Raw genomic sequence first — 23,428 nt, forward strand, 5'->3', positions numbered from 1 at the left:
GTGTCCGCTAAAGATTGGAGCCAATTTTTCATTCAAAAAGTCAAATGGCGCTCCTTTCCTTCCAAGCCCTGCCGTATGCCCAAACAGTGGTTTACCCCCACATATGAGGTATCAGCGTACTCAGGACAAATTGGACAATATCGTTCGTGGTCCAGTTTTTCCTTTTACCCTTGGGAAAATAAAAAAATTGTTGCTAAAAGATCATTTTTGTGACTAAAAAGTTAAATGTTCATTTTTTCCTTCCATGTTGCTTCTGCTGCTGTGAAACACCTGAAGGGTTAATAAACTTCTTGAATGTGGTTTTGAGCACCTTGAGGGGTGCAGTTTTTAGAATGGTGTCACTTTGGGGTATTTTCAGCCATATAGAACCCTCAAACTGACTTCAAATGTGAGGTGGTCCCTAAAAAAAATGGTTTTGTAAATTTTGTTGTAAAAATGAGAAATCACTGGTCAAATTTTAACCCTTATAACTTCCTAGCAAAAAAAAAATTTGTTTCCAAAATTGTGCTGATGTAAAGTAGACATGTGGGAAATGTTATTTATTAACTATTTTGTGTCACATAACTCTCTGGTTTAACAGAATAAAAATTAAAAATGTGAAAATTGCGAAATTTTCAAAATTTTCGCCAAATTTCCGTTTTTTTCACAAATAAACTCAGAAATTATCGACCTAAATTTACCACTAACATGAAGCCCAATATGTCACGAAAAAACAATCTCAGAATCGCTACGATCCGTTGAAGCGTTCCTGAGTTATTACCTCATAAAGGGACACTGGTCAGAATTGCAAAAAACGGCAAGGTCATTAAGGCCAAAATAGGCTGGGTCATGAAGGGGTTAATTTAATTATTTTCTTTTTAGGTCCAAATAAATTAACGACCCAAGATCTGGAAGACACTTTGGAGGAAAATGAAAAAAAAGGGGATTCTTCTGGTATTGAAATGTCACAAAAATTAAATTCAGATTCGTCGGAACAAGACAACCTTAATAATGATAATGACTTGAAACAGCAAAAATTTATAGGCGAAGGAGATATAACAGACCCAACCAATGATACACCAAATTTTGGAAGATGAAGATTCTGCCTAAAACGACGCCTTTCCTACTGTGATTGAAAATCAAGATAATAAACGTAGGCTGATAGCGTCTGGTCCAATACAGCCTGACAGACCATTTCCCAAGGATATCAATCAAAAAGGTTGATCTTTTTCATGTAACTATTATTTTATCAACACAAAGTCAGGGTTGAAGCTTAAAAGAAGTTGGTTATGTTACTCAACAAAACTAGATTGTATTTACTGCTTGCCATGTTGGCTATTCCCTCAGTCATAGTCAGAAGCACTTGAATACAGAAATCGTGCATTACCGTTTTCAACAACCAGAGTTCGAGACTGGAAGCATATTTCAGAACGTTTTTCAGTTCATGAAGCATCCAAAAGCCATACACATGCTTGTGTAGTTTATGAGCAATGGCGGAAACGTGGTACTTTAGAAGACGTTTTCGACAAAAATGTGGAGAGTAAAAGAAGCTTTTGGCGTAAAGTTCTTGAAAGAATCCTGAATGTGACATTAACACTTGCAACATGTGATCTTGCGTTTCGTGGATCTATTGAAAAGTTAGAATATAGTAACAAAGGAAACTTTCTCTCTATAGTTGAGCTTTTGTCAAAATATGACCCAGTACTACAAAAATTGCTTCAGCATCCACAAGGGACTGTGAAATACCTCAGTCCTAAAATTCAGAATGAGCTTATTAATCGATTAGCCTTACAAATCAAAGATGAAATTGTAGATTAGCTTCAAAATTCCTTGTTTTTTTCATTGATGCTAGATACCACCCAGGACATAGCTAAAATTGATCAGATGAGTGAAGTTTACCAGTATGTCAAAATAGTTAATGATGAAGAGGGGAAACGTATTGAAATCAAAATATGTGAAACTTTTGTATCTTTCAGAGAGATAAAAGATCAGTCTGTGCAAGGTCTTGCAGAAGAAATAATAACTTCATTGAAAGAGAAAAACTTGGATTTGACCAAATGTCGGGGACAGGGCTATGATGGTGCTGCAGTCATGAGTGGGGTATACAATGGATTGCAGTAGCGTATTAAAGAAAAAGCCCCACACGCATACTTAGTGCACTGCGCTGCTCATAACCTTAATTTAGTGGTGTTGAAGGATGCTGTGGAAGAGAAAGGAGTAATGAGCCAGTTTTTTGAAACAATTCAAAGTGTATATTGCTTTTGTGGTAATAGTATTGTTGGCAAGATTTGAAATCAGTGTACTGCATCGAGGCTCAGCCCGATTCACTGAATTCGAAATTGAAAATAAAACACTGAAAACTCGTTGGTCTGGCAGACATGATGCAGTGTATGCACTGAAACACAGGTTTTGTGACGTGATGAAAAAAGTCTTACTCGCATAACTTTGACTTCCAAAAAAAGCAAGGAAAGAAATGAAGCACAGCAGCTAAAGAACAAACTTGAAAGTTTTGATTTTGTATTACTTTTGGTTGTGCAGTGTGAAGTCTTAGAGACTCTCAACCTCATATCGAAATCCTTACAATCTGAAACCATGGACCTCTTGTCTGCATATGAGTTATTGGGTAATGCATTGTTAAAGATAACCAAAATGCGTGAAAGGTTCGAAGCACTTGTTTCTGAAACATCAGATGTGTGTAGTTGATGGGGAATAAAAAATGAATTTCACCAGAACAGAGTAAGGAAAGTGAAGAAACACTTTGATGAGTTGTGTGAAGACGAGAGATTAGCAGACCCAACAACTTGTTTCCGAGTTACTGTGTTCTATCCAATAGTAGACACACTTTGTACTCAACTTCATCGCCGCTTTGAAGGGATGAAAGCTGTTCTTGACTCTTGTGAAGTAATACAAGCTGATTTTTTGGCCAGTGCAAGTGAAAGAGATACTCACAAAAAAGCTGTTGATTTTGTTAACAAGTTTGCAGATGATGTAACTCCAGCCTTTCCTTCACAGTTATGTTCAGTAAAAGATTTGTTTCAAAAGCAACCGGAAAAAATGAAAAGTGTTAATTTCCTAATAGTCGAGCATTCTTCACTTTCATCAAGCTATCCAGACTTTTGCACAGCGTGCATCATGTATTTGACTGTTCCTGTGACTGTGTCTTAGGCTGAACGATCCTTCTCTAAGCTTAAACTCATAAAAAACTACTTGAGAAGTACTATGGCTCAAGAAAGACTCAGCAGCTTAGCTTTACTTTCAATTGAGAATGATCGAGCTTAACAGATCAACTTTGACAAAGTAATTGATGAATTCGCTTCTCTGAAAGTTTGGAAACAAATGTTTAAGTAGCTGTTTAAAACTGAACAAATTGGTAATGTTTAAGTAATGTTATGTTTAAGTGAATAAAGTTTAAATATATACTGTTTAAAACTACTTAATATTTACCGTATATACTCGAGTATAAGCCGACCTGAGTATAAGCCGACCCCCCTAATTTTGCCACAAAAAACTGGGAAAACTTATTGACTCGAGTATAAGCCTAGGGTGGAAAATGCAGCAGGTACCGGTGAATTTCAAAATTAGAAATAGATACTCCATACCATTCATTATGGCCCCATAGATGCTCCACATAAAGCTGTGCCATATATAATACTCTGCACCGTTCATTATGGCCCCATAGATACTCCACATAAAGCTGTGCCATATATACAATGCTCTGCACCGTTGCCCCATAGATAGCTGTGCCATATATATAATGCTCTGCACCATTGCCCCATAGCTGTGCCATATAGTGCTCTGCACCGTTGCCCCATAGCTGTGCCATATAGTGCTCTGCACCGTTGCCCCATAGCTGTGCCATATAGTGCTCTGCACCGTTGCCCCATAGCTCTGCCATATAGTGCTCTGCACCATTGCCCCACAGCTGTGCCATATAGTGCTCTGCACCGTTGCCCCATAGCTCTGCCATATAGTGCTCTGCACTGTTGCCCCATAGCTGTGCCATATAGTGCTCTGCACCATTGCCCCATAGCTGTGCCATATAGTGCTCTGCACCATTGCCCCATAGCTGTGCCATATAGTGCTCTGCACCATTGCCCCATAGCTGTGCCATATAGTGCTCTGCACCATTGCCCCATAGCTGTGCCATATAGTGCTCTGCACCATTGCCCCATAGCTCTGCCATATAGTGCTCTGCACCGTTGCCCCATAGATGCTCCACATAAATCTGTGCTGCTGCAATAAAAAAAAACAAAACACATACTCACCTGTCTTGCTTGCAGCTCCTCGGCGCCATCTTCCCGGCGTCTCTCCGCACTGACTGATCAGGCAGAGGGCGGCGCGCACACTATATGCGTCATCGCGCCCTCTGACCTGCACAGTCAGTGCAGAGAGACGCCGGGAAGATGGCGCGACGCCCGGCGTGTGGAACGAGGACAGGTGAATATGACATACTTACCTGCTCCCGGCGTCCCGCTCCTTCCCCCTGCCTGTCTTCGGTGCCGCAGCCTCTTTCTCTATCAGCGGTCACCGGCGCCGCTTCATTAGAGAAATGAATATGCGGCTCCGCCCCTATGGGAGGTGGAGCAGCCTATTCATTTCTCTAATGAGCGGTCCCACGTGACCGCTCAGGGGAAGAGGCTGCGGCACCCGGAGACAGTGGGACGTGCAGGGGGGGGCGACAGGAGCCCTGGAAGCAGGTGAGTATATGACAGTGCTCACCCGCCGACCCCACCACCGATCATGACTCGAGTATAAGCCGAGGGGGCACTTTCAGCCCAAAAATTTGGGCTGAAAATCTCGGCTTATACTCGAGTATATACGGTAATAAACATATACAGTTATTTGAAAATTGTGCAATATTTGGAATTATTCACCTTATTAATTTTCCAAACATACCCACTGAATATTTACCTTCTAAAACTTGCATCATAAACAAAATCTATTAAAGGTCTTGCGGAACGTGGTGAAGCCTGTGTGTTGTATACAACAATGCGTAGCAGGCTTCACCACGTTCCCACAACCTCTAGTGATTGAAATGTTGAGGGGTCCCACTATGAAGTTTTGCCCCGGGGCCCCGAAGTTTATAGTTACGGCACTGTCATCACATATTTATTGGTTTTCTAAAAAGCACCAAACATTAGGGGCAGGGACTCGAGCTCCCCCTTGAGCATTAAAAAAAATACTCGCGGAGTTACGAGCATCCCGAGCACATTGATGCTCCAGCAAGTTAGGAGTAGTGACGAGCATGCTTGCTCATCACTAATTAAGAGGAATATGACATTTAATGAATTAGAGGCATCTCTTAGCTGGCATGCACTGTCAGAGGCTGGAGTATATTTCTGAAGTAAATTATGCCACTAAAGTGGTATAATTTTTTTTTAATTTGGGAGGATGTAGCCATCCCACACCAGCCACAGCTGATTGATTGATGTATCTGACTGAACAGGCGTAAAAACTCAAAAAGTCACAATATTTTTGGGAAACTTTCGAGAGGTGTATTATGTGTATTATATTGCAAAGAATCATAACTTTACAAAGGCTGATGAATAATTAAATAAAATAATATTTTGTTGCCTTGTCATTGATTTAGAGTTAGAGATGAGCAGATCTGATGAAATTTAAATTCATTGGTTTGCCGAATATTTCCAAAATATTTTGTTAGTGGCAAACAAAATTTATTGTGAATTACATTACCAAAAATCTACTAATTGACAGGAAAAGAGATACATCTGAGGGGTTTAAAGAGTCTGTCAGCACAAAATGACTGTTCAAACCAAGTACAGGTGCTCGGTGCTCCACTGCTTGGCCAGTCATTTAAATACAAGTTCCACCTGCTTATTTTCCCCTCTATCTCTACACTTCTCTGGCTGTAGCCAGAGCTGCAAGCAGATAAGGGGGATCAAGATAGAGGGCCAACAAAAAGGTGGAAAGCTGTATTTAAATGATTGGCCACAGCATGAAGCACCGAGCAGTAGTTTGAACAGTTGTTCTGTGCTGACAGAGTCCCTTTAATATTGACCTCTTTGTTGTCAGTCTGTCAAAATCCCAAAAGACTCTTTTTTTAAAAAAAGGCTGTTATTAAGGTTTTGCTACTGCAGTGTATGTCAGATCAATCAATTTAGTGACACTGAGAGACTATACAAGGTATTTTTCAATTTTTTATATCCCTAGGTGGAATGAGTTATGCTCTCTGACCTCCTATCCTAAAATGGTGTCCGGATTATTTTTTTCTACCCTTGCAAATGAAAGTCAGAAATTAGAGTGTTCAAATTTGCAGATTCCTGTGAATTTCAGGAACCTTGTCACAGAGTTAGTCCTATATCAAAAATAAGAAATGGATCTGAAGCCAGAGGTCTAAACCAAAGCAGCTAACATAAGAAAACTTCTGAAAAAAACCTTAATTAATGACTTGTTAAAATAAAGGAATAGTAATCTCAAACAGACACAACATGTATACACTAATAGTGATTAAGTTAGAAAGAAAAGTTATACTAACAGCACCATAGTGAAGGACCTGGCCTGTGTTTCTGCCTGTCAGCGGAGGTTGGCACTCTATAAAAAACTACAGTGGCGCCCCTACTCCTCGGTGACTGCCCCTGATATCCCTATTCTGCCCTATGTTAGAAAGAAAAGACAGGAAATAAAAAGAACAGGTACCAAGTGTTAAAACCCCAAATCTGACTGGAACATCTAAGTCATCCTTATCGAATTGGAGTCTTTTTGTTGATAACCACCAAATCAAACACAATTAATCAAAGAGAGGTTAACCACTTATGCAGATGTCAAAGCGTTCCCCCAAAATTTTTTCTGGGGGAATATACCCACCCACAGTGACCCCACATGTGCACACAGGGATGGGGATATCAGGGACAGCCACTGAAGAGCGGGAGCGCCACCATCGTTGTTTATATGGTGCCAACCTCCACTGATATGCAGGAACACAGGACAGGTCCTTCACTAGGGTGCTGCTAGTATATCTTTTTTTCTATCTTAATAAGTATTACTGTATAAATGTTGTGTCTGTTTGGGATAATTATCCCTTAATTTTAACAAGTCATTAAAAAAGGTTTTTTTTCTAGAGGTTTACTTATGTTAGCTGTCAAAGTTAGTCCTCCATAGACTGATCTGCTCATCTCTATTTAAAGTGTTTTATCAACAAATTCTGTGTGTAAGCCATAGTTATGTTAACTTTAGAAAAGCCAATGCCTATATTCAATCTGAGTAATGTCCATAATGCACAGTGGCGGATTCATCTATCAGCAAATACTAATAGCAATGGATGAATCTCATTGACTGAATGTCATCAGGTTTCAATTGGCTGTATGACATTTTGGCAAACAAAGTAATATTTTCTCACAAAATGTAATGAACTCTGCTGCAGAGACTTTTCACACAGGTTCTGACACAGGAGTGAACACAACCCATGTTATTTGTCAATTTTAATGCAGATAAATGGAAAAAACGTGAATATCACCCACGCTGCTGTAACAATAACGATCCAGGCAAATAGATGTACATCTCCTGAGGAAGAAGTCGCTCGCGAGACCGCTACGTCACCACGAGCCTGGGCTGGATCCGGGGGCCACCGGAAGGTGAGTATATAACTATTTTTTTAAATTGTTTTTTAACAGGGATATGGTGAGAATATAATGATTTTATTATTATTATTATTATTATTATTATTATTATTTTTAACATTATATGTTTTTACTATTGATGCTGCATAGCCAGTATCTATAGTAAAAAGTTGGTCACACAGGGTTAATGGCAGCGTTAATGGACTGCATTACACCGCGTTATGCTGCGGTGAAACGCAGTCCGTTAAACGGACTGCTAAAACGCTGTGTGGGCGCTGACTGGAGGGGAGTATGGAGTGGGCACTGACTGGAGGGGAGTAGGGAGGGGCCAATTTGCGGCCAGACAGTGCCTGTTGCTGATTGGTCTCACCCAGCCGGCCGCGACCAATCAGCAACGCGGGACCATGACAGACAAACAGACAGACAAACAGACGGAAGAGGACCTTAGATGATTATATAGATAGATATTTTAAGTAGACCTAGTGTCTTGGCTTCTTCTGATCTGTGCAGATCAACTTACAGTTCTCATAAAAGTGATTGCCATAGCTGTCTTTAATTTCTTTGGGAAGATTGTTCCAAATATGTGTTATGGTGTTTAAGCGGCCATCAATCGAGAGCGTCATCATTGTTCGGAAACCACCGGGTTCTATTATGGAGACCTTTACACCAAAATGGCGTAGTTCCTTCCTGTAGATAAAAAACAAACATATATACAGGTCCTTCTCAAAAAATTAGCATATAGTGTTAAATTTCATTATTTACCATAATGTAATGATTACAATTAAACTTTCATATATTATAGATTCATTATCCACCAACTGAAATTTGTCAGGTCTTTTATTGTTTTAATACTGATGATTTTGGCATACAACTCCTGATAACCCAAAAAACCTGTCTCAATAAATTAGCATATTTCACCCGTCCAATCAAATAAAAGTGTTTTTTAATAACAAACAAAAAAACAATCAAATAATAATGTTCAGTTATGCACTCAATACTTGGTCGGGAATCCTTTGGCAGAAATGACTGCTTCAATGCGGCGTGGCATGGAGGCAATCAGCCTGTGACACTGCTGAGATGTTATGGAGGCCCAGGATGCTTCAATAGCGGCCTTAAGCTCATCCAGAGTGTTGGGTCTGGCGTCTCTCAACTTTCTCTTCACAATATCCCACAGATTCTCTATGGGGTTCAGGTCAGGAGAGTTGGCAGGCCAATTGAGCACAGTAATACCATGGTCAGTAAACCATTTACCAGTGGTTTTGGCACTGTGAGCAGGTGCCAGGTCGTGCTGAAAAATGAAATCTTCATCTCCATAAAGCATTTCAGCCGATGGAAGCATGAAGTGCTCCAAAATCTCCTGATAGCTAGCTGCATTGACCCTGCCCTTGATGAAACACAGTGGACCAACACCAGCAGCTGACATGGCACCCCACACCATCACTGACTGTGGGTACTTGACACTGGACTTCAGGCATTTTGGCATTTCCTTCTCCCCAGTCTTCCTCCAGACTCTGGCACCTTGATTTCCGAATGACATGCAAAATTTGCTTTCATCAGTAAAAAGGAATTGGGACCACTTAGCAACAGTCCAGTGCTGCTTCTCTGTAGCCCAAGTCAGGCGCTTCTGCCGCTGTTTATGGTTCAAAAGTGGCTTTACCTGGGGAATGCACGGTGGCTCTGGATGTTTCCACACCAAACTCAGTCCACTGCTTCCTCAGGTTCCCCAAGGTCTGGAATCGGTCCTTCTCCACAATCTTCCTCAGGGTCCGGTCACCTCTTCTCGTTGTACAGCGTTTTCTGCCACATTGTTTCCTTCCAACAGACTTACCATTGAGGTGCCTTGATACAGCACTCTGGGAACAGCCTATTTGTTGAGAAATTTCTTTCTGGGTCTTACCCTCTTGCTTGAGGGTGTCAATGATGGCCTTCTTGACATCTGTCAGGTCGCTAGTCTTACCCATGATGGGGGTTTTGAGTAATGAACCAGGCAGGGAGTTTTTAAAAGCCTCAGGTATCTTTTGCATGTGTTTAGAGTTAATTAGTTGATTCAGAAGATTAGGGTAATAGGTCGTTTAGAGGACCTTTTCTTGATATGCTAATTTATTGAGACAGGTTTTTTGGGTTATCAGGAGTTGTATGCCAAAATCATCAGTATTAAAACAATAAAAGACCTGACAAATTTCAGTTGGTGGATAATGAATCTATAATATATGAAAGTTTAATTGTAATCATTACATTATGGTAAATAATGAAATTTAACACTATATGCTAATTTTTTGAGAAGGACCTGTAGTTACACATACACAGGGGTGTAACAAGAGTACATTTTTGAACTTGGTGTCCAAACAACCATAATGTTGTTGCATGTCTGGTTTTAGACAAAGTGTGGCTCTGAGCAAAAGTGTAAAGTGGGTCCCCAAATGCCATCACATAGAAACTTATGAAGAACTAGCAGTCCTCATTGGCCCCAATCTCCTCCATCTCATGTCCTGATTCTGCTCTGAAGTATTACAATGAAACCCTGCAAAGTGCCCTGGATGAAGCTGCACCTCCGATACATAGAACAACTCAGCACAGACGGCGACAACCGTGGCACACGCTGCAAACACATTTCCTGCAGCGGTGCTCCAGGTGCGCCGAACATCTGTGGAGAAAATCTAATCTACCCGAAGATTTCATCCATTATAAGTTCATGCTAAAAACATACAACTCTGCCCTTCACCTCTCCAAACAAACCTATTTCAACACCCTCATCACCTCACTGTCCAATAACCCTAAACGTCTCTTTGACACTTTCCACTCCCTACTCAACCCAAGAGTGCAGGCCCCAACCACGGATCTCCGCGCTGACGATCTGGCCAATTACTTCAAAGAAAAAATTGACCACATTCGACAGGAAATCATCTCCCAATCTCTTCATACCATGCACTGTCTTCCCTCCCCCACTGCATCTAGTTAACTCTCTGACTTTGAACGAGTTACAGAAGAAGTAATCAGGCTCCTTGCATCTTCTCGCCCTACCACTTGCACCAGTGACCCCATTCCATCACATCTCCTCCAGTCCCTTTCCCCGGCTGTCACCTCTCACCTAACAAAAATATTCAACCTCTCTCTCACTTCCGGTATTTTTTCCTTCTCATTTAAGCATGCCATCATATATCCATTATTTAAAAAAACCATCCCTCGATCAAAGCTGTGCCGCTAATTATAGACCTGTCTCTAATCTTCCCTTCATCTCTAAACTCCTCGAACACCTGGTCCACTCCCGTCTTATCCGCTATCTCTCAGATAACTCTCTTCTCGACCCTCTTCAATCTGGCTTCCGCTCTTTACACTCTACTGAAACTGCCCTCACTAAAGTCTCTAATGACCTAATAACAGCTAAATCTAATGGTCACTACTCCATGCTAATTCTCTTGGATCTTTCCGCAGCATTCGACACTGTGGATCATCAGCTCCTCCTCACTATGCTCCACTCCATCGGCCTCAAGGACACCATTCTCTCCTGGTTCTCCTCCTATCTCTCTGACCGATCCTTCACTGTATGTTTTGCAGGTTCCTCCTCCTCTCACCTTCCCCTTACTGTTGGGGTTCCTCAAGGATCAGTCCTAGGCCCCCTCCTCTTCTCTTTGTATACTGCCCCTATTGGACAAACAATCAGTAGATTTTGGTTCCAGTACCATCTCTATGCTGACGACACCCAATTATACACTTCTCCTGTTATCACGCTGACCTTTTTAGAAAACATCAGTGATTGTCTTACCGCTGTCTCTAACATCATGTCCTCCCTCTATCTGAAACTGAACCTGTCAAAAACTGAACTCCTCGTGTTCTCTCCCTCTTCTAACCTACCTTTGCCTGACATTGCCATCTCCGTGTGCGGTTCCACCATTACTCCAAAGCAACATGCCCGCTGCCTTGGGGTCATCCTTGATTCTGAGCTTTCATTCACCCCCCACATCCGATCACTGGCTCGCTCTTCTTATCTGCATCTTAAAAATATTTCTAGAATTCGCCCTTTTCTTACTTTCGACTCTGCAAAAACTCTTACTGTTTCACTTATTCATTCTCGTCTGGACTATTGTAACTCTCTACTAATTGGCCTCCCTCTTACCAAACTCTCCCCGCTCCAATCTGTCCTGAATTCTGCAGCCAGGATCATATTCTACACCAACTGTTACACCGATGCCTCTACCTTGTGCCAGTCATTACACTGGCTACCCATCCACTCCAGAATCCAGTACAAAACTACTACCCTCATCCACAAAGCACTCCATGGCTCAGCACAACCCTACATCTCCTCTCTGGTCTCAGTCCACCACCCTACCCGTGCCCTCCGCTCCGCTAATGACCTCAGGTTAGCATCCTCAATAACTAGAACCTCCCACTCCTGTCTCCAAGACTTTACACGTGCTGCGCCGATTCTTTGGAATGCACTACCTACTAACTAGGTTAATACGATTAATCCCCAATCCCCACAGTTTTAAGCATGCCCTAAAAACTCATTTGTTCAGATTGGCCTACCGCCTCAACGTATTAACCTAACTATCCCTGTGTGGCCTATTAAAAAAAAAAACATAATCAGGTTCCTCGCATCATGTTCTCATACACTTTATGCAGTTAATAGCTCTCTGTGTCTGTACTGCTACATACTTAGGCAGTTAACTGGTTCATGCAGCTTTACATGAACACCCGAGCCTTACACTATGGCTGGTCCGAATAACTAAAGCAATTGTTACCATCCACCTCTCATGTCTCCCCTTTTCCTCATAGTTTGTAAACTTGCGAGCAGGGCCCTCATTCCTCCTGGTATCTAGTTTGAACTGTGATTTCTGTTTTGCTGTAATGTCTATTGTCTGTACAAGTCCCCTCTATAATTTGTAAAGCACTGCGGAATATGTTGGCGCTATATAAATAAAATAATAATTATTATTATTATAGAAACATTTCGGCTGTACTTACATGCGCTGAGTTCAGGCTGTTAAACAGGCGCCATCAACAATAATAAAGTAATTTGACACATGTTTCCCGGCCTCTTTACACTGGCTGAGGAAGAATGATGGGCACAGAATGATCACTATTAGAGCAATCTGTCCCCATACATAATCATGTTATCAGCAGCATATCTGCAGTTTTCACCAGGCGATTTTGCTTGTTTAGTATAATATACCCCATAGTCCTCCATATTGTATAATATACCCCATAATCCTTTATATAGCATAATACATTCCCCATAGTCCTCAATACAGTATAATGCAGGACCCATAGAGTACATATGGTATAATGCACTCCACATGGTCCTCGATACACTATAATGCAGTCCCCATATAGCATAATGTAACCCATAGTCCTCAACAGAGTATAAAGCAGCCCTCCTCAGAGCATGGTGCGGCCCCCCATAGAGTACAATGCAGCCCCGCCATAGAGTACAATGCAGCCTCCCCATTGAGTAGAATTCAGCCCCTTCCTAAAGTAGAATGCAGTCCCCTCATACAGTATAATGTAGCCCACATGGAGCAGAATGTAATTTTAGTATAGATGGTTAGCACTCGACCACGTAGAAAAAGGTGCAAGTGAAAAGGAACCAAAGATTCCGTAAAGTCCAAAAATAGCTATAGAATCACTGCACTCAATAGAGAAGGTATGCTTTCAAGTGAATAAATTTTATTTACGGTGGTGGATGAAGCGACAATTTTTTGACGTTTCGGCCGAACTCCGGCCTTTATCACATAGTCGCTGGAAAAAATATAAAACAATATATACAATCAGAATGCTTCATATACAAATATACAAGATAATTACAAAATATAAGAGAGCTAGTCTATCCAGGTTGATGAGGGTGCAAATATGCAGATGCAACTAGGCTGGCAATATCAAAAACGACACTGGGTATCAGTAGTACAGGAGTTGGCATAGAACGTAAATGATTAAGTACAGAGTAAAAAGACATAAAAAGACATGGAGCATACCCTTTAAGGTCACCAAAAGGTTATTGGCACCGTTTATTGGGATGTCTCAAATTGATGATATACTTCCTGAAGGTGAAAGGAGAGGGGGAAGAATAGTTAAGAAGGTGGCCTAGAAATCGCTGGCAAAGTGTAACATTAAGAACAGTGACCTTGATGTAGTTTGTAGTAGTGCGTCTCTTGAATGATATAATGTGACGTGACCGGGGGTGGGAACAAGAGGAGAGAAAAAAACTAAGAGGGGAAAGAATTACATCCACCTCTCGTGTCTCCCCTTTTCCTCATAGATTGTAAGCTTGCGAGCAGGGCCCTCATTCCTACTGGTATCTGTTTTGAACTGTGATTTCTGTTATGCTGTAATGTCTATTGTCTGTATAAGTCCCCTCTATAAGTTGTAAAGCGCTGCGGAATATGTTGGCGCTATATAAATAAAATTATTATTATTATTATTATTATATATATGTACCCGTTTAATGGATGATCCAGGAGGGGTTTGCGGCAAGCCAAAGGAGTGCTGTCCTGATTTTGATAATTGAGCTACAATGGGCAAAGTAGTCAGGGTAAGAATATGGCATATGATAGCGCTGGAGTCATTTTACCGGGTGGGTGCTAGATGTATGCAACAGTACTCACAGAAATAGAAGGCGTAGTAGTCTTGCGGGAGCAACAACGTGCTCGTGCAGTAATTGTGTGCTGCACTGGATGCGGAATACGAGCAGCAAGCCAGGGGAGCGCTGTCCTGACCATGAACACAGGGCTGTAGTAAGTAGAATAGTAAGGGTGAGAGTGTGGCATATAATGCCGCTAGAGTTTAAAAGGGTAGTAAAGACGTACTTACTAGGATTGGTGGCGCAGTGGTCCTGTGAGCACAACGGCGTGCTGGTGCAGCGTGTGAGTTCTCTGCAACAGAGAGGGAATCCTTTTCATGTGGTGCCGTCCGGTCATGTGACCGGAAGTGAATGCGGCGTCACTGCGCCTGCGCCGAACCCTAGCCTGGTATCTATAGAGACCTGTGCCGCGTGTATGGTGTAACACCGCTCTCTGTCATGATGTGAAATGTCATGGCAGTTTGCGGAGGGGATAGCGCATGCGCTGGACTGTACCAGCAGGGAATGTCTGCATCTGCGACCGAGCTGCTATAGTGATATGTGAGAAGGAGGGAGGCACTAGTAGATGAAGACAAGAGTGGAATAGCCTTCTAAAGAGCATGTTAGTAATGTACATATGGTGATAATATATAGTGCAATCGACGGTATATATAGTACAATAAGCGGTCCGTATAATGATAATGGTGCGATAGACAATAGACAATGGAAATCAATAAACAAAAAACTGAGTAGATAAATAAATAAATTGGTCAATAAAAAATAAATAAAAAATAAAATAATGGTAATTAGCATTTGTAGGAGTCCAAACAAAAGAAAAATGGGAAGTAAAAGAAAATGAACAAAAAGGGGGAGGTTGAAGGAAAAAGAAAAAAAGGAGAAACAAGGAGAAAAGGAACATGGGAAAAATAGGAAAAAGGAGAAAAAAAAGGGGGGGGGGGGGGAAGGAGAAAGAAAAGAGGGATATAGGTTGGTCTTACCGCCCCAGAAGAAGGATGAAGAAATTGAGACATACGATTTTTCAAATGTTTTTTCAATGGGTCTAAGGAAAGAAAAGTATCAGATTAGCCAATCTATTTCTCGATTTAACCCTCTGGGGTGTAGGGTATCTAAGGTGTATATCCAGTACGTCTCCCTTTGTTTTAATAAGCGGATGTGGTTACCACCTCTCTTTGGTCTTGGCACTTTTTCAATGATCTGGTATCTCAGTTGAGATATGTTGTGTTTTGCCTCTTTGAAATGTGCTGGTAGGGGTAGCCATGTCTTACCACATCGAATCGTGGACTTGTGTGCAGAAATACGGTCACGTATGGCCTGGGTGGTCTCCCCCACGTAAAGCAGTCCACATGGGCATTTTATTATGTATACCACAAAGTTTGTTTCACATGTGAAAAAATCTTTAATAGGGTATGATTTGCCAGTTCGGGGGTGTATGACTTCATTGCCCTTAATGATGTTTGAACAACTCATACAGCTTAGGCACGGAAAGGTGCCAGTTCTGCGAAGCCCTGTGAGGGTACGTGTGGATGTTTTGTTGGTATGTCCTAAGTCAGCTCTGACCACTCTGTCTTTAATGTTTTGGGGTCTTCTGAGACACATTAACGGTGGATTTCTGAATATGGTGATATTGGGATATGATTTCGTGAGGAGAGGCCAATGTTTATGAATCAGATTGTGGACTTTTTTCATGGATGGATGATGGTCATGAACGAAGGGTAACCTAGGTGGTTTCGTGGTGGAAGAGTTGATTCCCGTGTCATCGAGGGCCCTGGACATTTCCGTGGCTAGTAGTGTAGATGGATAATTCCTAGATTTGAATTTGTCTGACATTTCCTGTAATCTGGATTTTCTAGTGGCACTGTCGGATACAATTCTCGTAACCCTTTTAAATTGTGATCGTGGAAGACTATCTCTTGTGGACTTGGGGTGGCAGCTGTCATAGCGAAGGAGATTATTACAGTCAGTGGGCTTGGTGTAAATGTCGGTAGTCAATTTGCCCTGGGGGTTCTTCTGTACCCTCGTGTCTAAAAAGGTAATCGTCTCTGAATCATGAGAAAGTGTAAATTTGAGTTCTTCCCTGACGCTATTGAGGGTGTTGAAGAAGGTGGATAAGCTACTGGGGTCTCCAAGCCAGATACAAAAAATGTCATCGATATAGCGGAGCCATACGATGGCATGCTGCTGGAATAGTGGATTAGTGTAGATGTGGTCACGCTCGAATCTGTCCATATATAGATTAGCGTAGGCGGGCGCAACATTTGAGCCCATGGTGGTCCCGCACGTCTGGACAAAAAAATCGTCCTCAAAACGAAAGAAATTGTCTCTCAGTACTATGTTGAGAAGGTCGAGACACAACTCTCGTGACCTTATGTCAGTGTTTGCTTCCTCAAGAGTTTGTAAAACTGCTTGTATGCCCTTTTCATGAGCGATAGATGTGTACAGACTGTTCACATCGAGAGTACAGAGGATACTGGTTGATGGGACTGTGTCAAGAGTGCGGATTTTGTTCAAAAAATCGCCTGTGTCCAAAATGAAGGATTTGGTATTGTAAGTGTATGGTGTTAATATTTTTTCGAGAAATATTGATAGTGGATTCAGAATGGAATCAGTTGAGGCAACAATGGGACGACCAGGTGGGTTATGTAAGTCTTTGTGGATCTTGGGTAGGGTGTACAGCACCGGGGTGACTGGGTGTTGGTTAATTAGAAAAGTTTTAGTTTTGTTATCAATCGTCTTGTTTTCTAGATGTTTGTTAAGGATATTGTCAATTTTCCTACGTATGGCAAATGTAGGGTCGGATTGCACTTTTCTATAGGTTTTGGTGTCAGCTAGTTGTCTCCTTATTTCACCCACGTACTGGCTTTTGTTCATGACTACTAGAGCTCCACCCTTGTCTGCTGCCTTAATAATGATGTTGGTATTGTCCTGTAAGGACTTCAATGTTTGTGTCTCTAGTGTCGATAAGTTATGGCGGATGGGAAGTAAGCCCAACCGTTGGGTATGAATGATTTGTTTGATGTCCCTATCTACCAAGTCAACAAATGTCTCCACGGCATGATTGGATCTGGGGGGCATAAAGTTACTTGGACTCCTTAGACCCAAGGAGCTAATTGTGATGGGCGGACTTGGTTCACTATCAGAGATGGAACCTAGGGAGTTGGGTACGTGTGGTGAGGTGTTTTCAAAGTGTACCTTTAATCTAATATTACGATAGAATTGCTGGAGATCTTTCTCCAGTTGGAAGGCATTCCATTTAGGTGTTGGACAAAAGGAGAGACCGAGATTAAGAACTTTCAGCTCTAGGGGAGAAAGTGAATAGTCAGAAATGTTCACAACTATGTTTGGACTCCTACCTGCGAGCGAAGGACCATCTGTCCTCGACCAACGAGGCGGTCGAGGAGGAGGAGACGAGAATCGACAGATGGTCCTTCGCTCGCAGGTAGGAGTCCAAACATAGTTGTGAACATTTCTGACTATTCACTTTCTCCCCTAGAGCTGAAAGTTCTTAATCTCGGTCTCTCCTTTTGTCCAACACCTAAATGGAATGCCTTCCAACTGGAGAAAGATCTCCAGCAATTCTATCGTAATATTAGATTAAAGGTACACTTTGAAAACACCTCACCACACGTACCCAACTCCCTAGGTTCCATCTCTGATAGTGAACCAAGTCCGCCCATCACAATTAGCTCCTTGGGTCTAAGGAGTCCAAGTAACTTTATGCCCCCCAGATCCAATCATGCCGTGGAGACATTTGTTGACTTGGTAGATAGGGACATCAAACAAATCATTCATACCCAACGGTTGGGCTTACTTCCCATCCGCCATAACTTATCGACACTAGAGACACAAACATTGAAGTCCTTACAGGACAATACCAACATCATTATTAAGGCAGCAGACAAGGGTGGAGCTCTAGTAGTCATGAACAAAAGCCAGTACGTGGGTGAAATAAGGAGACAACTAGCTGACACCAAAACCTATAGAAAAGTGCAATCCGACCCTACATTTGCCATACGTAGGAAAATTGACAATATCCTTAACAAACATCTAGAAAACAAGACGATTGATAACAAAACTAAAACTTTTCTAATTAACCAACACCCAGTCACCCCGGTGCTGTACACCCTACCCAAGATCCACAAAGACTTACATAACCCACCTGGTCGTCCCATTGTTGCCTCAACTGATTCCATTCTGAATCCACTATCAATATTTCTCGAAAAAATATTAACACCATACACTTACAATACCAAATCCTTCATTTTGGACACAGGCGATTTTTTGAACAAAATCCGCACTCTTGACACAGTCCCATCAACCAGTATCCTCTGTACTCTCGATGTGAACAGTCTGTACACATCTATCGCTCATGAAAAGGGCATACAAGCAGTTTTACAAACTCTTGAGGAAGCAAACACTGACATAAGGTCACGAGAGTTGTGTCTCGACCTTCTCAACATAGTACTGAGAGACAATTTCTTTCGTTTTGAGGACGATTTTTTTGTCCAGACGTGCGGGACCACCATGGGCTCAAATGTTGCGCCCGCCTACGCTAATCTATATATGGACAGATTCGAGCGTGACCACATCTACACTAATCCACTATTCCAGCAGCATGCCATCGTATGGCTCCGCTATATCGATGACATTTTTTGTATCTGGCTTGGAGACCCCAGTAGCTTATCCACCTTCTTCAACACCCTCAATAGCGTCAGGGAAGAACTCAAATTTACACTTTCTCATGATTCAGAGACGATTACCTTTTTAGACACGAGGGTACAGAAGAACCCCCAGGGCAAATTGACTACCGACATTTACACCAAGCCCACTGACTGTAATAATCTCCTTCGCTATGACAGCTGCCACCCCAAGTCCACAAGAGATAGTCTTCCACGATCACAATTTAAAAGGGTTACGAGAATTGTATCCGACAGTGCCACTAGAAAATCCAGATTACAGGAAATGTCAGACAAATTCAAATCTAGGAATTATCCATCTACACTACTAGCCACGGAAATGTCCAGGGCCCTCGATGACACGGGAATCAACTCTTCCACCACGAAACCACCTAGGTTACCCTTCGTTCATGACCATCATCCATCCATGAACAAAGTCCACAATCTGATTCATAAACATTGGCCTCTCCTCACGAAATCATATCCCAATATCACCATATTCAGAAATCCACCGTTAATGTGTCTCAGAAGACCCCAAAACATTAAAGACAGAGTGGTCAGAGCTGACTTAGGACATACCAACAAAACATCCACACGTACCCTCACAGGGCTTCGCAGAACTGGCACCTTTCCGTGCCTAAGCTGTATGAGTTGTTCAAACATCATTAAGGGCAATGAAGTCATACACCCCCGAACTGGCAAATCATACCCTATTAAAGATTTTTTCACATGTGAAACAAACTTTGTGGTATACATAATAAAATGCCCATGTGGACTGCTTTACGTGGGGGAGACCACCCAGGCCATACGTGACCGTATTTCTGCACACAAGTCCACGATTCGATGTGGTAAGACATGGCTACCCCTACCAGCACATTTCAAAGAGGCAAAACACAACATATCTCAACTGAGATACCAGATCATTGAAAAAGTGCCAAGACCAAAGAGAGGTGGTAACCACATCCGCTTATTAAAACAAAGGGAGACGTACTGGATATACACCTTAGATACCCTACACCCCAGAGGGTTAAATCGAGAAATAGATTGGCTAATCTGATACTTTTCTTTCCTTAGACCCATTGAAAAAACATTTGAAAAATCGTATGTCTCAATTTCTTCATCCTTCTTCTGGGGCGGTAAGACCAACCTATATCCCTCTTTTCTTTCTCCTTCCCCCCCCCCCCTTTTTTTTCTCCTTTTTCCTATTTTTCCCATGTTCCTTTTCTCCTTGTTTCTCCTTTTTTTCTTTTTCCTTCAACCTCCCCCTTTTTGTTCATTTTCTTTTACTTCCCATTTTTCTTTTGTTTGGACTCCTACAAATGCTAATTACCATTATTTTATTTTTTATTTATTTTTTATTGACCAATTTATTTATTTATCTACTCAGTTTTTTGTTTATTGATTTCCATTGTCTATTGTCTATCGCACCATTATCATTATACGGACCGCTTATTGTACTATATATACCGTCGATTGCACTATATATTATCACCATATGTACATTACTAACATGCTCTTTAGAAGGCTATTCCACTCTTGTCTTCATCTACTAGTGCCTCCCTCCTTCTCACATATCACTATAGCAGCTCGGTCGCAGATGCAGACATTCCCTGCTGGTACAGTCCAGCGCATGCGCTATCCCCTCCGCAAACTGCCATGACATTTCACATCATGACAGAGAGCGGTGTTACACCATACACGCGGCACAGGTCTCTATAGATACCAGGCTAGGGTTCGGCGCAGGCGCAGTGACGCCGCATTCACTTCCGGTCACATGACCGGACGGCACCACATGAAAAGGATTCCCTCTCTGTTGCAGAGAACTCACACGCTGCACCAGCACGCCGTTGTGCTCACAGGACCACTGCGCCACCAATCCTAGTAAGTACGTCTTTACTACCCTTTTAAACTCTAGCGGCATTATATGCCACACTCTCACCCTTACTATTCTACTTACTACAGCCCTGTGTTCATAGTCAGGACAGCGCTCCCCTGGCTTGCTGCTCGTATTCCGCATCCAGTGCAGCACACAATTACTGCACGAGCACGTTGTTGCTCCCGCAAGACTACTACGCCTTCTATTTCTGTGAGTACTGTTGCATACATCTAGCACCCACCCGGTAAAATGACTCCAGCGCTATCATATGCCATATTCTTACCCTGACTACTTTGCCCATTGTAGCTCAATTATCAAAATCAGGACAGCACTCCTTTGGCTTGCCGCAAACCCCTCCTGGATCATCCATTAAACGGGTACATATATATATATATATATATATATATATATATATATATATATAGACATAATTCTTTCCCCTCTTAGTTTTTTTCTCTCCTCTTGTTCCCACCCCCGGTCACGTCACATTATATCATTCAAGAGATGCACTACTACAAACTACATCAAGGTCACTGTTCTTAATGTTACACTTTGCCAGCGATTTCTAGGCCACCTTCTTAACTATTCTTCCCCCTCTCCTTTCACCTTCAGGAAGTATATCATCAATTTGAGACATCCCAATAAACGGTGCCAATAACCTTTCGGTGACCTTAAAGGGTATGCTCCATGTCTTTTTATGTCTTTTTACTCTGTACTTAATCATTTACGTTCTATGCCAACTCCTGTACTACTGATACCCAGTGTCGTTTTTGATATTGCCAGCCTAGTTGCATCTGCATATTTGCACCCTCATCAACCTGGATAGACTAGCTCTCTTATATTTTGTAATTATCTTGTATATTTGTATATGAAGCATTCTGATTGTATATATTGTTTTATATTTTTTCCAGCGACTATGTGATAAAGGCCGGAGTTCGGCCGAAACATCAAAAAATTGTCGTTTCATCCACCACCGTAAATAAAATTTATTCACTTGAAAGCATACCTTCTCTATTGAGTGCAGTGATTCTATAGCTATTTTTGGAGCAGAATGTAGGCCCTTATAGAGTATAATGCAGCCCCCTCATAGAGTGTAATGCAGCCCCCTGATACACACTATAATGCAGATCTCCCACACACTCTATAATGCTGCCCCCCCACTTTAATGCAGTTTCCCCCACCAACAAACACAGTAAATGCAGCCTCCTCCCCCACCACACAAAGTATAATGCACCCTCCTCCCCCACACACACAATATAATGCAGCCTCTTCCCACACACACAGTATAATGCAGCCTCCTCCCCCATACACACAGTAAAATACAGCCCTCCCACACAGTATAATGCAGCCCCCTGTTAGGGGTCAAGTTCCCGCCTCTGCACAGGGGGAATCTCGGGCCATCTCTGCTGTGGTCTCCCATTCATCTCCTGCCGCAGTGGAGCCTGCTCAGCGGAGATGTTGGTCCCAGCGTCTCGCTCAGTCTGACTCTGTGCAAAGGGTTACTGCTGCTTTTCCAGCTTCTGCCATTGAAGCCAGTGCTGGGCAGCGGCGAGCAGATGCTTATGGGTCTAAGTCCTTCTTTTCCCCTTCTGAGCATGCCCAGGGTAAGATCTCTCATTGGAGATCGAGGGTCACATGCTTAGATACTGCAGCAAAACCCATTGGTTCTCCAGGAAGGTCCTGAAGTTCCTCAGGCTCTGTGGCAGCCTCTCATTGGTCCTTCTAGGAAGGTCCTGTACTTTCTGCAGCTATAAAAGGTTCGCATGGCCACACGGCAATGCGCTAGTATCAAATCTAAGTTATATGCTTTGCGCCAGTGTGGTTACATTTGTATGTTTTCAGGGACCCGGCTGAAATAAGCCCATAGAATACCGGCCCCTACGGTGAGGAGATTGTGTGTATGGATTCAGGGCCCCAGCTGAAATAAGCCCCTAGAATACTGGCTCCTCCGGTGAGAAGATTGTATGTTTGCGTAACCACCAACTGCTATCTGCTCGGCAGTCGCTGTGTACTCCTGTGAGGTTAACAGGACACAGTGCTTTCTTTAGGTGACTCTGTGAAGTAAGAGTTCACTTCTACCGCCATATAGGGTCGCCATTTGCCAGCAGCAGGTTCTCTCCTGCACGGTGGACCCCAGGCTGCGAACGCACCAAATAACATCTCTCTATTTACTTGGTGCGTTCCACCAGCCCTAACACCGCTCAACCCCCCACAATCAGTATAATGCAGCCCCCATCTCCCCACACTGTATAATGCAGCCCCCAACCCCTACACACTATAGTGCAGCTCAACTCCCAACACTTTCCCCCACAAAAACAGTATAATGCAGAGCCCAACCTCCCCACACACAGTATAATGCAGCCCCCATTGGCCAACACAGTATAATGCTGCCCTGAATCACCCCACACACTATAATGTAGCTCAACTCCCAACCCTTTCCTCCACGCAGACAATATAATGCAGCACCCAACCTCCCCACACACAGTATAATGCAGCCTATTCTCCCTCCACATACATTTTAATGCAGCTCCCAACCCCGTCCAACACACACACACAGTATAGTGCAGACCCCAACCCCCCACACACAGTATAATGCAAACCCCGACCACCATGGCACAATGTGCAAAGGTTTAAAAAAAATTAGCCAATGGGTCTCTCTCAGATCAGCTGAAAGACACCATGATGGGGACTTCACAATACACTTAGCAGTTATTACAAGAGATAGAGATAGAGAGTACAAGTTTCATCA

At 42.5% G+C, this 23,428-nt stretch overlaps 1 protein-coding gene across 2 annotated transcripts in view; it reads right to left on the bottom strand.

The window, feature by feature from the left end:
- LOC143816811 (17-beta-hydroxysteroid dehydrogenase type 6-like) overlaps positions 1-23,428 on the bottom strand; it is a 418,991-nt gene that overhangs the window by 131,382 nt on the left and 264,181 nt on the right. For both annotated transcript variants that reach the window (XM_077297671.1, XM_077297672.1), the window contains one exon: positions 8,077-8,243. In XM_077297671.1, coding sequence (XP_077153786.1) covers positions 8,077-8,243 — 167 coding nt within the window. The remainder of the gene's footprint in view (positions 1-8,076; positions 8,244-23,428) is intronic.

Source organism: Ranitomeya variabilis, chromosome 3, assembly GCF_051348905.1.
Source record: "Ranitomeya variabilis isolate aRanVar5 chromosome 3, aRanVar5.hap1, whole genome shotgun sequence".
NCBI lineage: Eukaryota > Metazoa > Chordata > Amphibia > Anura > Dendrobatidae > Ranitomeya > Ranitomeya variabilis.